Source organism: Ochotona curzoniae, unplaced genomic scaffold, assembly GCF_017591425.1.
Source record: "Ochotona curzoniae isolate NIBS_2020 unplaced genomic scaffold, NIBS_Ocur_1.0 contig_883, whole genome shotgun sequence".
Classification (NCBI taxonomy): Eukaryota; Metazoa; Chordata; class Mammalia; order Lagomorpha; family Ochotonidae; genus Ochotona; species Ochotona curzoniae.
In genome coordinates, this window is record NW_024466599.1 from 72,349,900 (window position 1) to 72,367,248 (window position 17,349).

The 17,349-nt window shown below is 41.9% G+C and overlaps 1 protein-coding gene across 3 annotated transcripts in view; it reads left to right on the top strand.

The window, feature by feature from the left end:
- The first annotated feature begins 3,149 nt into the window (after positions 1 to 3,149).
- Positions 3,150 to 17,349, top strand: part of IL1RL2 (interleukin 1 receptor like 2) — a 28,938-nt gene continuing 14,738 nt past the window's right edge. Inside the window, exons 1-6 of one of the 3 annotated variants that reach the window (XM_040994144.1) lie at positions 3,150 to 3,213; positions 3,840 to 4,074; positions 5,252 to 5,447; positions 12,911 to 13,070; positions 15,339 to 15,410; positions 17,209 to 17,338. In XM_040994144.1, coding sequence (XP_040850078.1) covers positions 3,150 to 3,213; positions 3,840 to 4,074; positions 5,252 to 5,447; positions 12,911 to 13,070; positions 15,339 to 15,410; positions 17,209 to 17,338 — 857 coding nt within the window. Of the gene's footprint in view, positions 3,214 to 3,839; positions 4,075 to 5,251; positions 5,448 to 12,910; positions 13,071 to 15,335; positions 15,411 to 17,208; positions 17,339 to 17,349 lie in introns of those variants that run through there. The other 2 variants (XM_040994145.1, XM_040994146.1) reach the window with 2 other exon arrangements.

The following is a 17,349-nucleotide window of genomic DNA, read 5'->3' on the forward strand; positions in this document are numbered from 1 at the left end:
CAATGAGTTTGCTCAGAAGGCATAGTTATGATCCATAAAATGTACGATAGTTATGTGAGCATGTAATGAATTTTGAATCATTAAAATAGGAAAGTAACTGTTTAAAAATTCTCCTTTTAAACATTTAATGATAGTGATTTCAACAGACATATCTACGTTGGGATTCTGAATCCTTTTAAAGAAAAATTTATTTTTTATTTGAAAGGAAGATTTACAGAGAGAGAAAGAGAGATCTTCATCTGCTGGTTCACTTCTCAAATGGCCATACTGGCTGAAGCTGGGCTGGTCTGGAGCCAGGAGCATAGAGTTTTTTTTTTTATGGATTTCACATGTGAGTTCAGGGGCCCAAGGACATTGGCCAGACTCTGCTCTTTTTCGGGCTATCAGCAGGGGGAGCTGGATCAGAACTGGAGCAGCCAGGACTGGAACTGGCATCCAAATGGATGCTGGTACCCTAGGCAGAAGCTTAGCCTGACATGCCACCATGCAGACCCCACAATCACCAATACCTCTAGGAGTGTAGAAATGTACATGTTACTGGCCTCAGCTCCTCCCAGGAATCTCCACTATTAACACAGTGATTGTTCCAAGCCTGTTTTTGTCTCCCTATCTCTAATGCCACCAAGTACACCAGAAATAGCTTGTCCAATTCATTGTGGAATGGTGGTTATGAAAAGATAAGTTCATTTTAAATCGAGGATCTTGTCCCTCATAGAATTAAGAATTCTAAGTGGAGACATACAGAAGTACACAGGTAGAAACAGGACTTACTTAACAGCAAGAGAGAAAATGTACATTTACACCTGGGTGTGAGGCACTCCACAGGGAGAAATACTCAACCTTTGTTGATGAGGCAGGGGGTGGCATCTTAGCCTAAGTGGGGGTTCTAGGTGGAATTTAATATCCATGTGATCAGCATGGCATTTCTCTCTTCTTGTTCTCCCATGAGGTAAGGTGTATCCCAATAAGGTGGGTGCTTTTTTACACTGATCAGTAAAGAGGTGATAATGTATTTCAGGTCACTTAGGGCTATCTAGCCACCTGCCTCTTCACAGCACATCAGTTGGACTTCACATTTCTTTTCCAATTTTGGTGCCCTGGGCAGTGTCTCCCTATGGCCAGGCTGACAAGCCCCAGTTAATATGGCTCCAATGGGAATTTTTAGGTAGAAACATCTTAGGGCACAGGATCAGTGAGGTATGTCTGTTTGAGAAGTTAAGGGCAGGGGGTACTAAAAAACCAAGATCTTAACTATTTGCAACAAAGTGGTCCCAAATAGAGAACATTATGCTCAGTGTAATCAGCTAATCCCCAAAGGACTAATACATATTCTCTCTGATACAAGGCAACATCCATGCAAAATACAAAACAAGTAGATTGTGTGTGTGTGTGTGTGTGTGTGTGTGTGTGTGTGTGTGCTTTCGAAGATGTACTGCATAATGAAGACTAGACACCCGGAAGTGAAGATATCTTACAGTGTGCATTTCTACTCTTGAATAAAGGGGGGACTCGCATCGAAACAGTTAAACATACCTCAATAATTATGATACTAAATGCTCAATCTTTGTCTATGCCTGCAATGTCATAGCATACGTGGTTAGCAGAATATTGAACTTGCAACTGTTACCTGAGGGCTATATTGGTATAACAATATGGGGGGCTGAGAAATAGTGATATGAAAAGGTGGGAATCTATAACTAAAAAAGTGTACTGTGGGTCAGTGTGATGGCTCAACTAGGTAATCCTACACTTCTAAGCTCTGGCATCTCACATGGATGCCAATTCGTATCCCAGCTGCTCCACTTCCCATCCATCTCCCTTGCTGGTAGCCTGGGAAAACAGCAGAGGACGGCTGAAGTCCTCGAGTTCCTGTACCAATGTGGGAAACCCAGGGATGCTCCTGGCTTCAGATCTGCTCAGCTCAAGGCACTGTAGCCATTTGGGAAGCGAACCAGCTGATGGAAGATAAAAGTTAAAAATAAAAGTTGAGGGACCTGACTGTGGACACACATTCATAATATCCCAATAAAAACCTCTTGGTGTAGCTTCCACTACTTCCTGCACCTTCTACAGGGGCCAAAGCACAGCATGTGGTAACTACCAACCCTGGATTCAAAAGAATGAAGAAACCATTTACAGGGATAATTTGGAACAGATGTTGGCACTCAGTCCTGGTGACTTGGTAGCTGCCAGAACTTCAGGCGCAAAGACTTTCCACCCACTTCCTACTGAGATGCCACTTTCCTTCTTTTGCCCTTATCCGGGAAGGTAGACCTGCCCCGCCCACGCTGGCAAGGAGGAATTCAGGCCTGGGGATGCCTCACTCAGGTCCGACAGGTTTGGCACTTTGTGAGTGATCCCACGCAGACAGCCCAGCGCCGCAGGCAGGCGGAACTCGGAGAGGGACAGCCCGCATCTCAGCCCAGCCGCGGTTGGGGCCACTGATGGTAGGGAAGGCGCGGGCAGAAGAGGTGACGGTGTGTGATTCTGGGAAGCGGGAGATCGGGACACATAGGGCCAACAGGGGGTGGGGGAGAACTGAGTCTCTGGTGGAAGCGTTTGGCTCGCGTCCACCCCCAGACCTCACCCTCGATTTTCCTCTCCCTGTCCCTGAGGCGCTGGGACCCAAATGGACCTCTGCAGGGATCATCTGAGTGTAGGGTTTCCAGGCAGTCTGCCAGACACCACCAGGTCCTAGGCCACAGAGGCTCAGGGTGGGCTGCGAGCCGCCTAGGCGGCACCCCCAGGCGCTGGCTGCGGGGGGCTTCAACTGGGGCGCCAGACACCCCAGCTCCCCGCACCGCGCGGCGGGAAGCCTGCCTTACCCGGCTGCAGGGTGGCAGAGGCGATGCCCCTACCGGCCGCCTTAGCCATGTGGCTGACCTCTGCAGCGGGGGCTGCAACTTCCCGCAAGCTCAGAGATGGGCATGGAGAGTAAGAAGGAGAATGGAAATGCCTCCGTTTTGGAGAGAGAAAGTAAAGCTTTAGGTGCGACGTTCTTGGGGACGGAAGGGAAGGTCAGTGGCCTGGGTAAGTATATGAAAATTCAGAGTGGATGGAGCGGGCGCCTGGAGCCAGGGGAGAAGGCGCGACCAGCCCCGCGCTGCCCCTGCCCTTCTCAGCTGCTTCTCTCTGCCTTGTAGACCAACATGGGGATGCGGTGTTTGCTGCTCTGCGGGGTGTCCTTCGCGCTTGCATTTTATGTCGGAGCAGGTAAGTAGGACCAAACTCCCCCGCCCCGGGAAGGCGAGCCCAGCCCGCTCTTGCGTCCTGATCCTTGGCTGGACCTGGCTGGTGACAGTGCCCCGGCTGGCCGAATTGAAAATGCTGGGTGGAGAAGCAGCCGGTTTAGTTTCCCAGCCCTCTGATGCTCAGCTCTAGAGGTCACTTGGGAGCAGTGAAGCGTGCAAGTTAAGACTGGAGTTAGAATGCTCCCGCGTGTACACCGCTATTGTATTCACGGCGATTATTTTGTTTCCAGGTTGGTAGAAGCAAACTTTAAAAGTGACCCTCCCCTTTTTTTTGGAGCAATCCATTCCGGGATGCAATTATAATTTACACTGAATTGATTAATTAATGCCGACAGAAAGAGGGAGAGTGAAGAAAGGAGAGTACAGGCAAAGCAAGAAATCCTTCCAGAGGGCGGGGATTAGGAGAGAGGAGGTCTGTCCCACTAAAGACCTTAAAATTCTGTTTTGGAATCAGCGGGGCTAGTTTCAGGAAACTCACATAAAATTTCCAATTTCTTGGCCAAGTCCGGAGTCCTTTGTTAGCACTGGTACTGGACACAAGACTAGACTCTTGGTTGTTCACTTACACCGTTTTCTTCTTTTCCCTAGATACGTGCAAGGACATTGGTATGCAAGATGAGAAACCTTCCATTGGCCAGCCCTTTGCTTTCAACTGCTCTTACCCTCCCATAACATCTGGAAACGTGAATGTACTGTGGTATAAAAATTCTAGCAAAATCCCAGTGTCCAGAAATACAGATTCTCGAGTTCACCAGGACCAGACCTGGATTTTGTTTCTCCCTTTGACATGGGAGGACTCAGGGATCTACCAGTGTGTCATAGAGTAAGTTCCTCATGGGAAACAAAAGTGACTCACCCAGGCTCCAATGGATAACTTAGGTGCAACTTATTTATATCATTTCTATATATGTGAATTCTTTTAGGAAAGTTCTTACTAAACATAGAAAACTAACCTAGGGGGAATAATGTTATAGCTACAAAAGTTTTAAGGAGATTGATAGCACATTTTAAAACAGAACAGGTTTGTTCATAGTTTGGGAATATAAAATGCATTTTTTTTTTCATTGAAATGCTCCTGCAAACCACAGCAGCCGACAGAGTGTGTTTGTTCCAATATGACTGCTGCAGTCTTGTTTAGAGTGGCCCAAGTTGCTGTGACGAGTAGGGCTCAGTCTCCTTTAAGCCCTTTTCACAAGGGAGCATATTTTGGGCTGTACCAGTTGTGAGCCTCTACTGGTTTCAGACTCCTGAGAGTGGCCCTGTGCTGGGGACTGAGGTAAATGAATGACACAGGCAAGACAGGAGACAGTTTAGTCTGCTAAACCTGTGCATGACAGAAAATCTGTGCCTGGCCGAAGGGACTATCGATTCCATTCAAGTTCACCTTTTAATTTTTCAGGGAAGCGTGGAAAACCGTGTGTGTGTGTGAGAGAGCGAGAGAGAGAGGGAGAGACAGAGATAGAGACAGAGAGTCCAAATTGTAAACTTTAGAGTCCTGAGTAGAATTCTATGTGCACCAAATTTAACATGAAGGCAACATGTGTCTGACTACGTCTTACTAATTTCATGACTTTATCAGTTACTTGATCAATCCAAGCCGTAGTTTCTTTTTTTCTGTAAAACAGAAGTCATGCTGGTGAATGGGGCTGAAGCGGAAATAACTGAACCCCCATGCCATGTTCATGCTACCAGCCCTGTTTTGTGTCCCAGGATGGCCATGCCCCTTTCTAAGTCAGATCTTGTTTTTCTGCATACTAGGCAAGCTCAATACATTATTGAGATATTGTTCAGTTTATCCACTGTGTAAATAAATTCCTCTTGTTCTTTTATAATGAATAATCTATAGGATTTATTTTATTTTATTGCATGACATTAGTTTTTGGGAGAAGTGTTTTGGCCAAATGTCTGGAAAATGTTTGGAAAGATTTGAAAATGTGCCACGTCATTTGACTTCGTGTTTGCTTGAGTTTATGAGGTTTCAATCTGCTGTTTTCTCACAGGGAAACAGACAGCTGCTATCGAATACACATAAACCTAACTGTTCTGGAAACACATTGGTGTGACACTTCCAGAAGGAATGTACCTACTTTATCAGCTGAGTACAAACAAATATTGCATGTTGGACAAGATGAGAGTCTGACCTGTCACCTGTACTTTCCCAAGAGCTGTGTTTTGGATTTAATAACATGGTATAAGGTAAAAAAAAATTTATATCTATATCTATATCTATATCTATATCTATATCTATATCTATATCTATATCTATATCTATATCTATATCTATATCTATATCTATATCTATATCTATATCTATATCCTATTGATGTGCTTTTCTTTTTATTTGAAAACACCTGCTTTTCTGGTAATGCAGAGTTGTTAATGAGATTTGATTGTAAATGTTACCCTGCTGTTATTTAAAACTTCTGGCTTTCACAGCTTTGTAGCATTTTATTACCTTAGACCCATGTCATCCCTCAATCATCCTTATTTTTCAGGTTATCTGTGATTATTTTTCTCCCCCCTTAATTTTAATTAGTCTGTTGTTTGAATGGCTACTACATACATATTGTTCAGTCACTGCAAGTGATAAAATCACTCTGGGAAAGCCTTTTTCCTGGCTCCTGTTTGTTTTGTCACCTTCCTTAACTTGTGGACTGCATTACTAGTTCATTGCATGCGCATCATACTTGCTTAACGCTGCCAAATCAAATGAAGCACTAGCTGGATTCCTTCCTTTTTATGCACACAGAGCCTCCTAGTCTCATCTTCCTGACCTGGTGCTTTGAGCTTCACAAACACTGCTGGACTGTGTTGGCACGTGCTGACATTGGAGCCAAGATCCTTGGCATGAGGAAGCAAGGGGTGGCTGTTAAAGGTGGGAATTCTCTTCTCCCTGTGTTAGCACTTGCCAACACAACTGTCCGTGTCATGCAGTTTCTTTTTTGAGTTTAATTTTTTCTAATGATGATGGGATTATATGTGACTTACTTTATCTTGAGTGAATTTTAGTAGGAGTCTGCTTTCTAGGAAATGATACGTTTCATTAAAGCTTTCAGACATGTTGACAAATTCCTATCTTTTAATGCCTGCTTCTGCAATGAGGCTCGCTGTTACTTCTTGTGGTACGTTTATTCTGTCTGATACACAAAGCTCTCCCTTTTGCTGGTTCATCCCGTCAGAAATTTGTTAGGGCTTAGTGCTGTTTTCAAAAAGCCAATCTCTGGCTTTTTTTGACCTTCCCTGTCGTAAGTTTCATGTTTTTGTTTTTTTAGATTACTTCCATTTTCCTCTTCTAGGAATGTAGAAATGAAAGCTTCCTTATAGCTTTCTTGCAATGTGTGTTTGCCGATGGTTTTCATAACCATTAGGATTGCTACAATGTAAGGCACACAGGTGGATAAAGTGTCAAATCGCTCTTTCAAATTTTATATTAGTTTATAGATTTGCTAGGACATTGTGTAGGACATTTCAAGGTGTTACTTTATCAATGCAATGGATATAAAATAGCACCTTATTGTTTTATTTTCTTTAATTATTAGTGAGATTGGCCACTGTTTTCATATACTGATTATTTCTGAATCTTCTTCGAACGTGCCCCACTCATACATCTTGCCATTTAAAAAAAAAAAAACACTTTTTTTTTCTTGTTGTATTCTTGCTGACTTAAAGGAGGTTTTAATCTTTAAGTATCTTGGATATCAATGTTTGGCATGCATTTAAAAATCTTTCGTTGAAATATAACAAATGAGATACTTACAAAATAAATTTATTTTGATGCCCCCAACATTTGGAGCACTGAAGCCAGTGTTCTCATGGAATGAATTAAACTGCTACTGCAACTTACTCATACTGGAGAAACAATTTTAGTCCTGGCTGCCCCACTTCCAGTGGAGGATGATCCCAGTGCCTGGGCTGCTCTTACTTGTGTAGCAGACCTGGATGGAATTCTGGTTCACCTGGCTTCAGTCTGGAGCAGCTGCACCCGTGCTGCTTTCTGGGGAATAAATCAGAGATGGATGCTTCTCTTGCCTTCTCTGTCTCTCTCTCTCTTTCTGTCTCTCTCTCAAATAAACAACAACTCTTAAAAAAAGAGAGAACACTTGAATCCAAGTAGAATGAAGTTTTTAAAAGGTTCATGAAAATGTGTGTTATGAAAAACTATAACTGGATTTCAAAATTCAAATTCATAGAAAAATTCGTAAGTGGAAGAAGTTACTGACTTACCAGAAAGTAAACACACTTTTTTTTGACTTTTCCTTTCTCACTTAGGTCAAGAAATATAGTATTCCTAACACCTCCGAGGGCCAATTTTTGACAATTTTCTGAAATGTATTGGACTAGCTTTGTATCTTACTTCTTTGGCTCAGCAGTAAACCTTTGAGATTTGTCTGTGCTGTACTTTGGAATGCAAGTTCACTCGCTTCATTGTAAAAGTTTTCATTTTTGACATCAGCTTTCTGAGTTGTTGACAGTTTTTGGAGAAATAAAGCTGATGTGGACAGTCTAGCGTGTAACTTTCAGTCACCTGTGCATGTTACTTTGCGAGACATTTTGCATCTGACAACTGATTTGGCTTCTAGGTGACTAATGACTGAGTCACCTAAGTGGAGTAGTTGTGGTATACTAAGGGATGCTTCATGTCCTAGGTTGGATGGAGAGAAAGAGCATGATGCATCATCATGCTACGAAAAAGAACATGTCATTGAAAACCCATGCGTTGTTTACTTCTGAATTTTTCATTTAATACTTGAGATCATATTTGACTTGTGAATAACTGATTCCATGGAAAGTCAAATTGTGGAAGGGGGCAGAGAACTACTGTACAGTATTCCAGAAAAGAGGATTTGCTTTGCTTCTAAGAGGACAAACAGTGCTTGCTTTAATCCATCCAGGGATCAGAAGGGGCTTTGAAGTTGGGATGAAGTCAGCTCTCTGCAGCTGTGCTTTGCAAGTTCAGTCACTCCTGGCTCTTGAAGAACCTCGACTGAAGCTTTCGAGTTGTCCTGGGACTGTTCTTGATCGGTAGATTCTGAAATTCTGAATTTGCTCCCAGAATGAGCAGATGATGTCGGAAGAACATCCAACATCTGAGATTCCAGGAAATAAGACACACTCATTAACTGGGAAGTAGCAAATACACTAGGTGAGAATGAGAGTGGGGTTCAGGATGTTGGTTAGAGTTAGTGTACATGTTGGGGGGCACAGGGTGATGCTGAATCTAGAGATCTTACATGTTAACTTGAACTTTTTTTTTTTTGCATTTTAAAATAGTTCAACACCTAATCATACCACCAGGATAATTATGTGATCAAAATTATCTTTAAAAAGCCCTTTATAGTAAATAGATTTGAAAGACTTTTTCAGGTGATACATCGGCAAGTTAGGTCATTATAAAAATTCTGGGAAGAATCAGGGCTTGATAAGAGAGTGTGTGAGATAGAACTGACAAGGTGAGGGGAGAACAGGAGCGGGTATGGCAAAACTCATGCCCTTATTTTCTCGATTAATATGAGATGCTCTATAGAAGACTGGGAACAGTAGGGGCAAGTAGGTGAGACACAGGGTTGGAGACAAAGATTTTCTATCATGACACATTTATTTAATTGTGTCCTATAATGCTCATTTGGTTGTAGGTGTGTAGAATGGAGAGAACAGGACTGATTCAGGATGAGACTCTGGAGGCTAACTACGCTGGAGGACAATGGGCTGTGGTTTGGAGGTATTGAAAAGAAGTAATTAGCTTGAGACACAGGAGTTCAAGTTGCAGGAAAGGATGGAAGGAAAGAAATGCTAATTAAGAAATTCTGAAGGAAAATGCTAATTCAGAAAAAAATAGAGAGATAAAGTTGGCTGATTCATGTTAAGATAGGGAAGGGGGGACCTGGCATGGTAGCCTAGTAGCTAAAGTCCTCACCTTGCACATGGAAAGATTCCACATGGACACTAGTTCTAGTTCCGGCAGCCCCACTTCCCATCCAGCTCCCTGCTTGTGCCTTGGGAAATCAGTTGAGGATGGCCCAAAGCCTTGGGACCTTGCACTTGCATGGGAGACCCAAAAGAGGCTCCTGGCTCCTGGCTTCAGATCGGCTCAGCTCCAGCTAATGCAGCCGCTTGGGGAGTGAATCAACAGATGGAAGATCTTCTTCTCTGTCTCTGCTCCTCTTTGCTTATCTGCCTTTCTAATAAAAACAAAATGAATCTTTTTTAAAAATATAGGAAAGGGGAATGAATGAATAGAAAGTTTAGATTGAAAAACATGGTAGACATGGTGGGTAGATATTTCCTATGAGTGGCCTCTTTTGTCCTACAGAGGTTATTGAGCTAACAGATAAAAAGCAAGAAGAAACACCCCAAACTATCCACAATAAGGTTCCAGACAGGATTCCATTTCTTCAGCTCGAGTTGCTGAAGAGCCAAGGAGAGATGGTGGATCTTCCTGCTCCTGCTACTAAAAAGCATGATGCTGGAGACATGGCATTTTCGCAGTGGTGTTCAAGGGTCCAGCCTCCAGCTTTATGGCTAGGCTTCCAACTGACTTGGTGGTGTGGCTCTCCCAGAGGTGGCATGATTGCTCCACTACCATTGCATAAGTGGCCGTGTCTGGGTGATGTGTGTGTTGGTCTTGATTCCCTGTTTTCCGGATTGTGATAGAGGTTGGAGCTGTCGCAGCGAGCTAGATCTGCAGGGTAGTTCTGGTCTAGATGATACATTGTATAAAGTTCCTAACCTCCGGTCTCAGTTCCTTTCCCACATTAAATAGCTAAAATAGTTTTCATTTCCTGTAATTAAACCCAGACTGGAAAATATAACTTCACAGTATTGTTGTGAAGGTTAAACGACATCTGGGGTTTTTCATGATTTCCAGCACATTCTTGTGTTCTCACTTCGTTCACACTCATGTGGATGACTTTTGGAGTCTTGCATAGCCAGGTAGTTCCCAATTCTCTTCCACTGTGCAACATCTAGAATCTTGTCCAACAGCCTGCCAGGTATTTCCCAAAGTTCAAGGGACAGTGAAATGGAAAGGTGTGAACATCTCCACAGACTCTCATCCACACAACTCAGCACTCACCATAGTTAAAGCCACATGTTATCTTTCCTCATTGGTGATCATTTTTCTGCACAACCTTTCTCCTACCTAGCAGTATCTTTGCCTGTCCAAGCTGGGACTATGCAAATCTTGTTCTCCGTATTTCAAGTTTGTCATTAAATTCTATGGATTAGAACTGCTTAAATACCATTCCCCCCCCCCCTTTTTTTTGCTAACTCTGTTGTCCTGTCTTTATTTAGTCTTCTTTAAAACTTAATGTATAGAAATAATAATCTGAACTATTTCTTGATCTTTGGGGTTGGCCTCTTTCTAATTCTTTCCGCAGAACCAGCCAGAATGCTCATGTACAAAAGCAAACCTAATCATCTTATTCTCTTGGTGAAGATTTAGAGGTTTACCTTCTTTTCGTGATTTTCTTTGCGAGTTTTATCTCCCTCACTCCTTCATATCCATACCATCTTATCCTAAATGTCTCTATGAAACATTATGCATGTTGGATCAGAAGAGTACTTCTTGGTGCCTGAATATAAAAAGATATTTAAATATTGTCTTGTATGATTTTAATACTTTAGATTTTATTTTTACTTATTTGAAAAAGAGAGAGAAGAGAGAGCTCTCCATGTGGGTCTCTCACTGAGGTGACAGGGACCCAACTACTTGAACTATTATCTGTTGCCTGCTACAGGGCACATGAGCAAGAAGCTGGAATGGGAAGCAGAATTGGAGCTTGAATACAAGCTGGAAGTCAGTATGGGTTGCAGATACCCCACGATGGCATCTTAACCACTGTGCCAAATATCCTCTACTATTTAAATTTTAAATCTTGTTAGAAACTTTGCTCCCAAGTTTTTAATGTTTAAAGAAAGGCTTTCTGAAATTTCTTGTTCTCTGAAAACACACTCTGGCGGCTTAGAATAGGCACAGCCTAAATCATTTAAAGGGATAGCATGTTAAGATGACTGAATGTTAAGATGCCTTCATTCATTTCACTTTTATCTGTTAATTCCATCCATTTGGTAAGCAATTATCTGGTTATAACTTGATTTCCCATGCAGAATGTTTTTGGAGAAATAACCCAAAACTTCTAGAAAGACGTATTTTACATCAGTAAGTCAATGCTGGTTTGGCTATTATTATTGAGTTTCAAATAGGGGGTGGATCCTTTTGCATTGTTCCATGTGGTAGAGAAGGAGGTGTGACACTGAAAACTATGGTTTCCTAAGTAAGGAGAGAACTCAACTGAGTTCTGAGGTTTATGTGCTTGTTTTCTATGACTGGATTGTGAGCTACCTGCTCTGAGAGGCTGCAACTTCCTCCTGTATGACCAGGTTCTCTCACAGAACAAGAAAGAGTAGGAACCCAAAGGTGTGAAGGAATGAATGGACTCAAATAGGCAAGCAGTAACGCTATAGAATAGAACTGCCTGCAAGAATGGGAATCGGGCTGAGAAAGAGCTGGGCAGTGGGCCCAGGAGATGAAGGAGGGAGGTTATGAAATTTTGACAGCAGAGGCAAATGGGGAGGTTTGTCTTCTGTGACTGCTGACCATGATGGTAGATTAAAAGCATTCCTGGGACCTGGCGTGATAACCTAGCAGTTAAAGTCCTCACCTTGTACATGCTGGGATCCCATATGGGCGCAGGTTCTAATCCTGTTGGCCCTGCTTCCCTTCCAGCTCCCTGCTTGTGGCCTGAGAAAGCAGTCAAGTACAGCCCAGAGCCTTGGGACTCTGTGCCCATATGGGAGACCTGGAAGAGGCTCCTGGCTCCTGGCTTCAGATTGGCTATGCTCTGGCGATTGCTGCCACTTGGGGAATGAATCTATGGATGGAAAATCTATGGATGGAAAATCTGACTTTGCAATAAAAATAAACATTTTTTTTTTAAAAAGCATTCCTGACTTTAGGTTGGTTAAGCACGAAGTATTTTCTTGGTTGATACAATGGAGGCGTGGGCAATAAGAGTTAAATGACACCTGCTCTGCATATGTTTGACTAGTATTCAGAGCCATAAGGAGTATGTTGGTAAAGAGTTTGGATTTCTACAAAGAAAAAAGTGCAGAGAGTGTAACCCAGTTAAAGTGGTCATCATTGCCTGGCCCTGTAGCCTTGGTAGAGCAGCTTGGCATCATGAGGTGGAGATCTGTAGGATGGGATGGCCCCTGAGGGTGGAGGACATGTCTATTCATTCATGTCCTTCTGCCCTGATCTTTACCGAGTCTCATCTCCTCCTGGGAGATCTTCATTCCAGCCTGTTCAGGACTCTTTTCAACTATCATTAGACTTGATATATTTCTCATTGTAGCCTGCAAAATATTCTTCATTAAGTATAGAGATGCCTTTAGACAGATCAAGAATTCTTCACCCAACCTGTGTAAATGTGTATGCATATGGGTGTATAATTATCTATCTATCTATCTGTCTATCTATCTATCTACCTCTATCTATTTACCTATCTGCTTTCTATCTATTACCTTCCTCTTGGACTATAAGCTGCCGGAGGTCTTGACATCACCTAGATTTCTCTCTTTTAATTCCCAGGATGGTGCTAATGCAGAATGTCATTTGTACTCTCAAATATCCATTGAGTTGTGTTTTTTCTTATATTTAGGACTGTGAAAGGATTGAGACGGACCGGTTTACTCCTTTTGGACCCAAACTTTTTGTGAGTAATGTGTCAGCAGAGGATAGGGGAAACTACGCGTGCACAGCAAGACTGACACATCTGGGGAAAGAGTACAGTATATTAAATGTCATCACTGTAAGCACTAGTAAGTGTGTGCATGCCTGTCACCTGACTTCTCTTGCCTTGGTGTGAGCTGGCTGGCTGCAGGTCTTGGTCACAATGATTTAAATCCTGGATTTGCTGAAGGGTAGTAGGCTTCCAATCCTGTCACTGTTAGAATCTGAAGATAGAGTGATAGAGTGACGGCTTTCCATCTGCAAAAGAATACTGAAAACTCTTAAGTTGCAAAAATTAAATAAATTCTTGTACATAGAGCAGATATTTTGGAGTGGCTGATAAAATCTGATGGTTCAGTGGCTGGTAGATATAAATATTATTTGCTGGAAAGTTTTATTTATGCATGTATTTATTTGAGAGAATAAGATTCCCTGTCCACTAGCAGTGTCCCTAAGTAACAATAATGGCTGGGGCTGGGCAGGGGCCGAAGTCATAAACCAGGAACTCAGTCTGGGTCCCCTACATCGTAGCAAGAACCTATCTGCTTGAACCAGCACATGCTGCCCAGCAGGGTTAATATCAGTGGGGAGCTGGGATTGGAAATGAAGCTAAATACCTTGGATATAGGATGATGACCTAATTAGTAGCCAAACACTCATTCTGAGTCAAATCTTGGTTAACCAGCCCTCACTGCTGTATTTTGTTGTTCCATTCCAACACTGACCTTCCTACCTCAGGCTCCACAGAGCTCAGGGTTTCTAGATTGGCTTTCAGGATGAACTCATGCGGTTTCAGTTCTCCTGAACACACATCCTGGAGGCTTGAAAGCAGAACCTTAGCAGTAGAGAAAAAATCTAAAAGTAATTTAGCCCAAGATTATCAGTTTACAAAGCTGGTCAAGTGTCAAAATTAAGCTAGAATTCTGGCCCTTCGTGCTCAGACAAGATGTTTCCCTTCAATCCACACTGGGCAAGGGATTCTACTCTTGTTGCCTTTTGCTTATTCTTCCTAAAGGATTGTTTTCTTCCCTCCCCTCCCCTCCTTATCTCTATAGCTTTCATCCAGCTCACACCAAATATTCAGGGGGAATATGAGAGTAGTGATGGTTTTATTTTGGTTGACAAAAAAGGGGAGGGGAGGGCATGACGTGGTAGAATAGTGGCTTAAGTCCTCGCCTTGCCTGCACCGGGATCTCATATGGTCACTGGTTCATGTCCCAGCTGCTCCACTTCCCATCCTGCTCCTTGCTGATAGCCTGGGAAGGTAGTCGAGGGTGGACCAAAGCCTTGGGACTGTGCACCCATGTGGGAAGAAGTTCTGGCTCCTGACTTCAGCTCAGCTCAGCTCCAGCTGTTGCGGCAACTTGGGGAGTGAATCATTGGACTGAAGATCTTCCTCTCTGTCTCTCCTCCTCTCTATATATCTGACTTAATAATAATAATAAATAATAACCTAGGGCCTGGATCTAGTGGCTAAGATGTTTGCCTTGAGCATGCTGGGGTCCCATATGGCTGCCAGTTCTAGACCTGGCTGCTCCACTTTCCCATCCAGCTCCCTGCTTGTGGCCTGGGAAAGCAGTGGAGGATGACCCAAAGCTTTGGGACCCTGCACCTGCACAGGAGACCCAGAAAGGCTCCTGGCTCCTGGCTTAAGAGTGTCTTGGCCACTTGGGGAGTGAACCATCGGACTGAAGATCTTCCTCTCTGTCTCTCCTTCTCTCTGTATATCTGCCTTTCCAATAAATAAACAAACAAATAGAATCATTTAAAAAAATAAAACAAATCTTTAAAAAAAACCAAATGGGGAAGGAGTGGAGAATGACAAAAGGCATGGGAAGCTCAGGCATTGAAGACAAAGAAGCAATCATAATGTGTGTGGTAGGGATGACACGATGAGAAGGATATAGAAGAGGAAAGGCTGTGAAAGAATGTGAGAAGCTGAGCAGGAGGAGGGAGGAGCAGAGCTGAAAATGGAACAATAGAGTTCTTACTTCTCTCCAGCTGTGGATTAGATCAGAGCTTTACTCACAATCACTGCTTGAAAAGCGTGTTTGGATTAGTAGTTAATGAGATTTTGCAATACAATCTAATTTATATGTATACAAAATATATAATTGTCAAAGCGAACATACTTGGTAACTCAGCTCCATTTCTTTTCTAAGCAGTTCAATATTTTCTGGTTAAAAAATGTGCGTTAGTGGAATGATATTTTGTTACACGTTGTCTTTTCTTTTTCTTTGACCGCTGCTCGTTGAAGTTCTGCTGTGCTCTGCTGTCTGCACCATACCCTTGAAGTACCTGGGGATGCGACTTGTGTGATTCTAACGCTGTTTCCTGTGGATGTGATTTCTTAGCAGAAAGAATTGGAAATGGAGGAAGAATCCCTAAAATCATTTATCCAAAAAACAATTCAATTGAAGTAGAACTTGGTGAGTCTTCATTGAAACTACTGACATCTCCAAGGGCAGACTTCTTAACTACACGTGGCAACCTTGTGCATCTCCAAGGGCAGGTCTCCTTGACTACGCATCCTAACCTTGTGCATCTCTTGAGTTCAAAGAATGAACACACATCCTGTACACTTCTGGCTTCCAGTTTGGGGTGTGGATGAGCTCATCTGAAGAGTCATCCAAATAAAACCAAGTCAGCTACCGCTTGGGGGAAGTGTTGGTATTAGAGATCAGGAGGTGTGCACTGTGGATCCAAGTGCTCACTGTAAATATGTTAATGTAAAAGCAAGGAAAATGCAAAATAATTCCTGAAAAACATTACTTATGGTATAAACTATTTTTGTTATCACTGATTAGGAAATTTGGGTCATTATTTCACACTGGAAAACATATTAAAGGAGTAGAATTATCATGTTTTATCTCTAATCTATAAAGAAAAGATCAGTAAATATTACTTTAGTTTGTCATCTAAGTAGAGAAAAAGAGCTCCATTACTTTCAACCTAAGGTTAATCACCTTAGACGTAGTTAAGGAAAAAAGTAACCAAATTCAGCAAAATTTATATTAAAAAACAAATGCCCAAAGTGATTAAAATATTAAAATACAGTTACAGGCTATTCTCAAAGAAACTTTTATTTAAAAATGCATGACCAAGAATATTGAAAATAAATATATGATAAACATATCTCTGACAAAATTTGGTGCAAAAAATCAAGTTGAGAACATTAGATTTTCATTATGATAATAATGTATCTTTCAAGTCCAGAAAGAATTATATGACGTTGGATCATTTTGTGTGAATGCAAATTATTATAACTCTCAAAATAGAAACCTTAAGGTATCAAATAGCAATACATTAAAATGTGTAAAGTTAAACGCCTCAGAAATAGACGGACAATACAATAAGAAAACAGTTATTTCAGTTCTGCCTTTGACAGATTAATTAAGCAAATCATAGCAGAAAGGATTTGAATGCTATGATAGCACAATTAAAATTGTTCTCATAAAAATCTATGAGAAATATGGAGTTCCAGGAGAGGGAATTACACAGAGCAGATGGTACAATATCGTCACCCTTGAGATTTGTAACTGAGGTCAAAGCAACATCTTGTTTGTGTTTACGTGAGGTGATGGATTTGTAAGTTAGCTTTATCTAATCGTTCTGCAGTTGAACCATTTATTAAAAATCACTTCATATCCCGTAAATACAAACAATTGTCTATAATATGAAGAAGGTTCAAAAGGAAACAGTAACCCCATCTTCTAACTAAGTATTTTCTGAGAGAGTAAATCAAACCAGAATAATTATGGAGTATTTAAAAGATAATGACGGAGGATACTTCATATCTAAGTTCATGCTATGTACTCTGTAAACAAGTTTATATTTCAAAAATATCACTAGCCTTAGTAAGCTTAGACGTAAGTAAAATTCATAAACTGTGTAACTAAAAACTGGAAAAGATCAGCTGTAGAGAATAATGAGTTTATTAATAGAAAAAAAATCTGAATAGAATGATAAGTTCCAGGAATGTTCATCAAGAGCAGCGCCATCTGGCACCACAGGCAGGTGTGCATACAGCAGACATCTGGGTGTCCGCCCACCTGTCCTGGTCCCTGGGAGAAAGAATAAAACAGACTAACATGGACCAAGGGGCTATTTCTGAATCATCAAAAAGAAAAAAAATCCTCAAGTCTCCAAAGCAAGCTGAATTTTAAAAATGTATTTAAAAAGTGAGACATTTGTAGGATTTTAGTGTTTATGACATCATTTCTGTAGGCTCCCTGCTCATTGTGGACTGCAATATAACGGACACAAAGGACAACACAAACCTGCGATGCTGGAGGGTCAATGATACGTGGGTAGACGATTACTACAGCGAGTCCAAGCGTGTCAGGGAAGGAATTGAGTAAGTGCTTT